General features: G+C 35.2%; 3 protein-coding genes across 3 annotated transcripts in view; 2 read left to right on the forward strand and 1 right to left on the reverse strand.

The window, feature by feature from the left end:
* Positions 185-2,059, forward strand: LOC104711713 (G-type lectin S-receptor-like serine/threonine-protein kinase At5g24080). The gene is made up of 2 exons (XM_010428442.2): positions 185-752; positions 844-2,059. Exons 1-2 carry the CDS (start codon positions 330-332, stop codon positions 1,834-1,836), a joined length of 1,416 nt encoding a protein of 471 aa, XP_010426744.1. The 5' UTR covers positions 185-329; the 3' UTR covers positions 1,837-2,059.
* Positions 4,785-6,455, forward strand: LOC104711714 (WEB family protein At3g51720-like). The gene is made up of 2 exons (XM_010428443.1): positions 4,785-5,030; positions 5,203-6,455. Exons 1-2 carry the CDS (start codon positions 4,887-4,889, stop codon positions 6,298-6,300), a joined length of 1,242 nt encoding a protein of 413 aa, XP_010426745.1. The 5' UTR covers positions 4,785-4,886; the 3' UTR covers positions 6,301-6,455.
* Positions 6,532-9,525, reverse strand: part of LOC104715558 — a 3,842-nt gene continuing 848 nt past the window's right edge. The window contains exons 2-4 of the mRNA XM_010432952.1: positions 9,303-9,355; positions 7,226-7,511; positions 6,532-7,121 (exon numbers count right to left, since the gene is read on the reverse strand). Coding sequence (XP_010431254.1) covers positions 6,532-7,121; positions 7,226-7,511; positions 9,303-9,355 — 929 coding nt within the window. The remainder of the gene's footprint in view (positions 7,122-7,225; positions 7,512-9,302; positions 9,356-9,525) is intronic.

Raw genomic sequence — 9,525 nt, forward strand, 5'->3', positions numbered from 1 at the left:
TCTCTTGCTTTCCTATTAGAAACTTTTTAAGTTAACTATACCAATAAGTGGAACAGCTGAAAATATCAATTTACTAATCTGTGTCTAGCTTTAGATAACATTTTCCAGTAAAATAACATAAATACCAAATATAGGAAAAATATAAAACAAGAACAATCCAAAAGCACAACAAAACAAAAGCAACATGAAAACAAAACCCTTTTCCTTGCAAAAGTGTAGAGAGAAAAAAACACACTCATACCAAACTTTCCCATTCTTTTCTTTTTCTTATCATCTTTCCTCTTTTCCCGGACAAATCCGAAGCTCAACAGCAGCCGCAGAAGCATATTATGACCATTATGATGAAGTTCTATACGTTCACTTTCTTAATCTTCTTGTTCTCTAAGCTCCAAGGTCACTGCAAATCAGATATCAACCTTGGTCATTCTCTAACGCTCACTTCTCCACTAGAATACGCTCCCGGGTTTATGGGGAAAGCTTATATAATGGATACAGAATCATCATCATCATCAAGAGAACCTGGTTTCAAAGCCGCGTTAACGATGGAATCAAGCGAAAAAGATGATGGAAAATATTTGTGTTCCCTCCAAGTCTTCCTTGGAGATGTAAGAGTTTGGAGCTCAGGGCATTACTCAAAGATGTATGTTTCTAGCAAATGCATCATCGAGCTCACAAAAGATGGGGACTTAAGGCTAAAGAGTAGCAATAAACACGTTGGATGGAGAAGTGGAACCTCAGGACAAGGCGTTGAGGTATAAAATTTGATTCCTTTGAAGAAAAACATCATTTAAAAAAGACAAAGACATGTTATAAAATTGTGTTATGGAAACAAACATTTTGCAGAGGTTGGAGATACAAAGCACAGGGAACTTAGTGTTGCTTGATGCTAAGAATCTGATAAAATGGCAAAGTTTCAATTTCCCAACAGATGTGATGTTGAGTGGTCAGAGACTAGACGTAGCTACGCAACTAACTTCATTCCCAAAAGACTCGACGTTGTTCTATTCCTTTGAAGTCTTACGTGACAAGATTGCTCTGTTCCTCAATTTAAACAAGCTCAAGTACTCTTATTGGGAGTATAAGCCTAGAGATAAAAACAAAACAGTCAACTTCGTGAGATTAGGACCAAAGGGTCTTGACCTATTCGACGATAACAGCCACATCATCGGGAGAATAGAGCAACCTTTGATCAGATTCTTGGCGCTTGGGAACAGAACCGGTAATTTGGGACTCTATTCGTATAAACCGGAAAAGGGAAAGTTCGAGGCAACGTTTCAAGCTGTGAGCGACACTTGTGATCTACCTGTATCATGCAAACCATACGGAATCTGTACATTCTCAAAGTCTTGTTCTTGCATTAAGGTCGTGGGCAATGGAGAGTGCAGCAGCAACGTGGAAGAAGCGGTTTCGGTGAAGAGGTTATGTGATCACGAGATGGTTGAGCTAGAAGGAGCTACTACAGTGCTAGGAAACGGGACACAAGTGAGAAACGTAAGAAAAGAGAGATGTGAAGAGTTGTGTAAGAAAGACTGTGAGTGTGCAGCTGCGAGTTACTCTGTCTCTGATGAGAGTTGTGTCATGTATGGGATTGTGATGGGTGTTAAGCAGATTGAGAGAGTGAGTGGATTGAGCTATATGGTTAAGGTTCCAAAAGGAGTGAGACTGAGTGGTGAGAAACCAAATGTTAAGAAATGGGTTGTGGGATTAGTTGGAGGTATTGATGGTTTAGTTATTTTGTTGCTTCTTTCTGGATTGGTTTTTTATTTCATTCGGAAGCGTCAGAAAAGCTCATCTCCGCGGCCAACGCCGCAACAGCCGCCCAATACAGATTCTTGATAGTTTGCTTCGAGGATTTCAGATTAATTTTGTGACTTTGTGTCGCATATGTAAACATGAATACCATTTTATATAGTTGAAAGCGGTTGACACATGAAAAAATTATAGAAAAATGTATTTGATTTGAGGCATTTATTCAACTGTAGGCGAGAGCATATGCCTCAAATCTAGGATTTCTGAAGGTTCATATTCAAGATTCAAGAATATGGGAAGCATTATGCATTAGGGGTGAGCCATTTTTTTTTCAGATAAATCCATTTATAACCAACTTTGTAGTTTTTTTTCTACTAGTTCTCTAGTAAGCTAAACTTTTTTTTTTTTTTTTTTTTNTTTTTTTTTTTTGCTAATCAATCATATTAACTCTTCATTTAACACTAATGTTCAGTGTCTTCCCCATTTCTACTGTTAGATTAGGTATGGATATTTTATAGAATTTGATTTTTTTTTTCTTCAGGATATATAATCCAATCAATGGGAATTAGTCACAAGACAGAGCCAAGAGACATGAACGGCTCTTGTCTTTTTGTCATAGATCTCCCTTCTTTTAACATCCAACGGTTAGTTGAAACTGAGACTTTCATTATGTGGCCCTGGCTTTATTTACCGTAGTAAAGTGATCCCCACCACAAAACTCCATCATTGACGCAGCCAACTCCGCCACAACTCCCTCTACCATCCAACGGTCCAAATATTCTTTTTCTTTTTCCTTAATTTTGTTTCTTTTTCTCTTTCTCCAGCAAAAATTCTCATAAAAATCTAATCACATCTATATATATATTTTCCAAGTACATTTAGTAAATAAATCCTAGAGTTGCCACCTATTTACAAGACTGCCATTGTATTTAATATTTAATATAAAATGTTTAATAACCAAGATTTATCTTTAACAGAAATCTATAGATTAACTCTATATTTACATAATTAATTGAGTGTAAAATCTCCTAGCTGAGATCTCAGCTCTTCTTTCTCTTTTACAAAACAATTTTTAGAAACAAACTAATTGATTATATTTAATATTTTTCCAAAACAGATTTTACGAGATAGAGTGGGTAATTGGAATACACAACATAGTTAATCATGTACTCCAACATAGTTAATATTTTCTTTGTACTCCAAAACAGATTTTACTAGATAGAGTGGGTAATTTAAAATCTACATTTTGCTTTGTACTCCACACGAATATATTAATATAGTTAATCAAACAAAATATAGAGTGGGTAATTGGAAGTCATGTGCTTTAAAAAGATTATCTAAAAATGAGTTATATGAAATCCATCGGTATAATTTTCTTTTCAAGAGAAACTTAACACTTATATCATTTTTACATTAATATTATTTTATCAAAATTCCTATATAATATTTCCTGTCTTTATCTTTTTTATATTTTAACACCATATCAGAAAAATATATATATATATATATATATAATTATTCTATATATGTTTAAACTTACTAAAAATTAAAATACTATGAATCTTTAGATTTATAAAGGTTAAAAATCTCATAAAATAGGGTTATATTTTAAAACGGGTTATAGTAACATTAGTATAAATTTAAAATATTTTTAATCAAATGCTAGAACATGAGTTGAATTTTAATTTATTATTTTGTTAACACCATCAATATTAGGATATTAGTCATCCAATTAAATTAATTAAATTATGATTATGTAAGCAAACAAATTGTCTCGGGGTATACCGGTAAACCTCAAACATAGTAATTATAAATTAACTAATGTATAAATCTATATATACATTTTTGGAGACATTTAGCAAATAAATCCTGAAATTGGAACTTATTTACAATCATGCCATTAACATTAAATATTTATATTTTATAATTTACAATTTATTAAATTATGATAAGGTTTCTGATTTTTGTAAACAACTATTTGCATTAAATACTAATTTGATAATTAATTAAATAAATATAACTTTCCTTAAACTTGGAAAAAAAAATTCTTCCTAATCAAAGTAATAATATTTTTGCGGGTTAAAATCATTAAATCTGTTGCGGGTCAGATCTCACATGGCGGTTAACACATATTATCATGTTTTTACCATTAAAACAAAACTAGAAGAATTGAATTAGTAAAATTTTCACATATCCTAATCCTTTAAACTCAAACGGGACATATGGCTGCAGACTATATACTCCCATGGGTTTTGTAGGATATTTTTTTTGCGGGTTAAAGTCATTAAATCTGTTCCAGAACCGATATGACATTATGGGTTTGAACTAACACTACAAATATTAATTTATTTTATATATTATAGATTTTTAAGTCACAAAATAATTAACCATCCTACGAAACCCGCGAAAGTATATACATGTCCGCAACCGTTTCAGTACATACATTTTATTAATTTTTAATGGTATAAATCTTTTAACTTATAAAATATATAAAACATAACTAATATTAATCATAATTGTTTCAAAAATAAATGTACATATAATTACTAAAATATTTAAATGTTTTAGAAATAGAATAAAAACAAAAATAGTCCCGCGGTGTACCGCAGGTTTAAACCTAGTTTTATATCAACACTTAAGTGTTGATATAGTGCTACTTAAGTGTTGATATAAAACTTAACCTCGTTGATATAAAACTTAACCTCAACGGTAAGTGAGAAAGACATTTTGAGAAAGAAAAAAAAATTACGAAGACCACAATTTTATATTAAATCCAACGGCCTAAAGATTCTTTCACTGAAACGATTTTTTTTTAATCTCACTTGCACAAAGATTCAGTATCACCGCCCTCTTTAGAGAAGATTAATGTTTCTTCTTTAAGATAATAAGATTGGATTAGAAAAAGTTGTACTCGAAATAAAGACAAAACTAGTAAGCATCTGATCTGAGAAGACAACGGATACTTGTAGCTTTTTCAACTTTAATAATCCCTACAAACAAGAAAGAGACCGTTGAGATATATATTATAAAGTCTTTTGTTCACACTAGTTTAGTATCGAAGTAAACAACAGATTTGGATTGTGATCACTCTCTCTCTCTCAATTTCACTATTTTTTCTTCCCAAGTTTTTGTCTTTAATGGCCGAAACCCTTGTTGAACCCACCCTCGTCGGGGAAATCGACACTTCTGCGCCGTTCGAGTCGGTGAGAGAAGCCGCCACTCGCTTTGGCGGCTTTGGTTTCTGGAAACCGTCTTCCCTTAACATCTCCGAAACTTTTCAGGTATTATTTCTTAGCCCTTCTCCCTTAAAGTCTCTGTCTTTCTCACCAATTTTGTCATGCTCTTTGTCTTTTAGGGGGTTTGATTGAAATGGGTTACTAGATTTATCTATTACTAGTCTTTAGTTATTACTTGTGATGCGAAAGTTTCGATTTTTTTTTGTTTGGGTTGCAGAACGATGTGGACGAAGCTGGTATGATTGCGAAAGCAAGTGAGTTAGAGAAGGAACTGATTGAGAAAGAAAGTGAAACTTTAAAGGTGTTGAAGTCGCTCGAGTCGACCAAAGCCATTGTCGAAGAGCTCAAATCAAAGCTACAGAACAAGGAAGATAAAGAAAACTGTGACGTCAATGTTTTCAAGGAGCTGAGCCAAGCGAAGATGGATCTGTGCAAGACTACTAAAGATTTGGCTGCTATTCGCGAGTCTGTTGAGTTACTGAACAAGAGACTGGAAGAGGAAAGAGCTGCACTTGAGAAGACACGAGAGAGACTAAAATGTCCTGAGAATGCAGCTGAAATGTCCAAGGAGATTCAGAGATTAAGCTATGAGGCTAATGAGTTTTGTAGAACAGGAGAGAATGTTCGGTATGCGGTTGATAAAGCTGTGGTTGAGATTGAACAAACGAGAAACAAGATCGAAGCTGCAGAGATGCGTTTGATCGCTGCTAGAAAGATGAAGGAAGCTGCTAGAGCTGCTGAAGCAGTTGCAATTGCTGAAATCAAGGCGGTTACTAGAAGGAGAAGAAGCAGAAGAAGAGGAAACAGAGAGGAGACTCTGCAGGAGGAGATTCTTGAGACGATTGATGAAACAGCAAGAGAAATTAGAAGCAGTAGGAGGACACTTGAAGAAGGCTTGGAGAAAATGGAAGCAGGGGAAGGAAACTGGCGGTGGACAGAACGGAGGAGGAGATCATCATCATCATGTTCAGCCAAGCTCAAGAACCCTTATCTAATGGATGTAAATGGTCTGGATATGATGATGAACGGTGATGGGACATCATCCTCAGTTGCTGTAATGAAACCAACAATGTCTATTGGGCAGATACTTAGTAGGAAACTACTTCTTGCGGATGAGTCAGCGATGATGATGAACGGGAGAGTTTCGTTGGGTCAGATTCTTGGAAAGACGAACATTGGAGATAGAAATTGTGAAGGGAAGGAGAAAGTTAAAAGGCTTAATGGTAAGAGGAAGCGGTTCGGATTTGCAAACTTGTCTGTGATGTTGAACAAAGAGAGTAAGAAGAAGAAGAAGATAGCTTTGAACTTAATGTGATGAGTGAGTCATTGAAATGGTCTTATCTTTATGACTTTATCTTAGGAGTTGTTAGGTGTTTGTGAGTCTTATGGTAAGCAATATTGTGGTTCTATTTTTTTTCGGTGTGTTACTGGTTCATGCTAAATAGTGAAATGAGATGTGATTTGTTTTGACATGAAGCATAATAATCAAATTTATTAGATTAGAGAGTCTCAGTTAAGAATTAAGTCTGAAACTAAGACATGTAGACTAAAGGCCACGAAACAACTTCATGAAGACAACATTCTCAGCGTCTTCTTGGGGTTTGTCGTCTTTCTTAGTGAAAAGAACTTGGGTAACACCAGTTGTGGCCTTCACTTTGGATATGGCAAGATACCTGTGTCCATCACGGAGCTGTCGGCTTGGTAGATATAGACCAACTTTGGAAAATGTTTGGCCTCGACTCTTATCTATAGTCATGGCGAATGCAAGCGTGAGAGGATACTGTGTACGCCGCAATGAGGCAGGAAAACCTTCCGCAGCGAACATATGCGTCTTAGGGATCACGAATTCCCCGTAATAATCACTAGGTGTTGCAAATTTAGCAGTAAGCAAAGAATCACCCACCATAGTAATTTGAAGTCTTGTCCCAGTAGATAACCCACGGCTAGGATCAATGTCCGTAAGTAACATGACGGGAGCACCAACCTTTAGTCTCAGAACCTGCTGAGGCACCCCAGGGACTTCGCAGTAAGCAAACATTGACGGAGGTAATAATATGTAATCAATTGGGTTCCTTGATTTATGTTCATCTCTCGGAGGAGCAATGCAGTCATCGCTGTAACATAGTTTCTCTTCACCTTTATGGAATGAAATTTAAACAAATCGGTAGTTAAGGTGGTGCCTATATATAGTATGAAAGAAGAAATGTATAAAAATATATATATTAAAAATTATATATTACCTGGTAAAAGTGAAAGCATATAGTCATTAATCTGATCGACCTCGTCATCAGTATGACACAAAATGACCTTGTCGCGACAATACCTAGGACCATAGGAGGACGCTGAAGCAAAAGATTCTCCATAAACTTCCTTCACTATTGTTTTCATAAAATCAGGGCAGTCAATATTCGACACCTCTGTAGGGATATCAATATCCGCGTCACCATCATCGATCTTTTCATCACTAGTAATATCCATAAGCCATTTAGACAAAGCTTCATCTATTCTCGTGTGAAATTTTGTCCCCTAGATAGAAATTAAACAAATAATATTAGAGCCAGGGAACAATATCGATCGATTAATTACTATGTATCAAAGTAGCAAATCATTATGCTAAATATATATATATGTAAATTACGAAACTTGCACACATGTTAAAACAACACTAGATCTGTAACCAAAAATCTATAATAATGATGTGATAAAAAGTTTGATAAGCGTATAGTATGATAAATTTGGGATTTGGGTATATATATACTACATACAAACCCTATTGCTATTTATTAAATAAGTATGTTTTAGGAAATTTCGTAAATAAAGTCTATAGAAAGAAGTTGATATATTCCTAATTACTTACACATATATGTTTTGTTTAGACTAGTAATGTTATATTTAGGGTTAAAAGTCGTATATCCTAAAATTGTATCAATTTATATGGTAAATTAGTTCTTTTAGAATTGTAGCTATGTTGTGTCATGAATCATTACACCAACCTCATTATTGTGATCAAAGCTCTTTGAGCTGATCACAACATCAATTTACAACCTCGGCCAATGGGCTGGTGTAAGTAAGTCCTTTTGATTTTTTAGGTTCTCCTTTCTTCGAGGATTGTTTGGTTCTTCTCGTTCGACTGTAACATAAATGAGAAATCAAGACTCTCGTAGTAAATGTCTTGGATGTGGATGTGGTTGCAGCAGCTTGGCGAGATTGATTCAGAGGTAAAGAGACCTGTTCGTTATCTTAATCTATGAGTTGTTAGGAACACCTCTAAATGCATGGAATAATGTCTTTGAATCGTGTGTTGTGTCTGGTGACTTATTTTGGCGGTTCTGTGTTGTGTCTGGTCATTTATTTTGGCGGTTCTGTGTTGGCTAATGAAAATCATTTTCTTTTTTCTTTTGTGTTCTCTGATTTTGGTATTCGATCGATCAGCAGTGGACAGAAGAATTAAGGTTTAGATGTAGAAAGCTTGAAGAGTGGAAGCTGTAGAGACAAAATCATAAGAGAGAAGAGAGCGCTGGAACAACAACATAGAGTCTGTAGAAGAGAAGAATTTTCCTAGTTACTACTGTGTTACCGTGATCCGCAAACAAGCACAAGAAAACACAAGGTGTGTATTGGTTCAAAGGATTAGTTTTCGATGTGTATTGGTTCATACGAAATACTGAAACTAGATGTGATATGTTTTTAAATCAAGCATAATGATCAACTCCATTGCAATAGAGAGTCTCACTTTACTAGTAGATTTGTGTCGTGAATCATTTCGAGAAGAAGCTGTAAAGGTATAGAGGACAGCAAATCACTCAAACTACTTGGAAATGCGCCAAGCAAACGCTTTTATTCAAACTTATAAAAATTCCCTTTTACAAGTTATGAATCTAAGCCTACTCTCTTGTCTATCTAACACAAACCCCTGTGTAGATCTAAAAGAGTAAAAACACACTCACCTTCAAAGCTCTTTTTGTTTGCTTGAAGGTTTACAAATCTCTCAAACTTTTCCCACGAGTGCTAGCTCTTTTTGCGGCTAGCCCTCGTCTCTTTTAAACCCTTCACTCACGATCTCTAACCTAGATCTTGTGAATCCCTAACTAAAAGGAAATATTCCTTATCCTAAGAAATATCCTCCCTTAACTCTCTCAATCAAATATACACTCAATATCTTCGTGTATATCTTGATCTTCTTCTTCCTTCCTCTTCACGCTTCTTATCACGGCGTCCATAATCTTCTTCCACGTCAGCCCATCTGCCACGTCAGCATATCAGCACTCTGAGACACTTCGCAAGCTCCTGTCACTTTCAGAGCTCTGATGCACTTACAATCTCCCCCTTTTTGACTGAATCTTGCCACACAAGCAACCGCAGCATCAAACCTGAAAATGCACAGACAACACAGCCAAGACAAGAACACAACCGTACTAGCAAAATATTCCAGCAATCAACATAAAACGGTTAACCGATAAAGACTTGTAAAAATAAATTGTTCAAAGCCAAAACAGAAACAAAATAAAACAAGTCTCAAGTCTTAAACAGGGGAGAAACA

The sequence above is a fragment of the Camelina sativa genome, chromosome 9 (genome assembly GCF_000633955.1).
Source record: "Camelina sativa cultivar DH55 chromosome 9, Cs, whole genome shotgun sequence".
Taxonomy (NCBI): domain Eukaryota; kingdom Viridiplantae; phylum Streptophyta; class Magnoliopsida; order Brassicales; family Brassicaceae; genus Camelina; species Camelina sativa.

Excerpts from the sequence above, each read along its gene's own strand:
- LOC104711713 (XM_010428442.2), top strand. The coding sequence starts at position 330 with ATGACCATTATGATGAAGTTCTATACGTTCACTTTCTTAATCTTCTTG. Across the intron at positions 753-843 it reads CCTCAGGACAAGGCGTTGAG|AGGTTGGAGATACAAAGCAC; the intron begins GTATAAAATTTG and ends AACATTTTGCAG.
- LOC104711714 (XM_010428443.1), top strand. The coding sequence starts at position 4,887 with ATGGCCGAAACCCTTGTTGAACCCACCCTCGTCGGGGAAATCGACACT. Across the intron at positions 5,031-5,202 it reads ACATCTCCGAAACTTTTCAG|AACGATGTGGACGAAGCTGG; the intron begins GTATTATTTCTT and ends TTTGGGTTGCAG.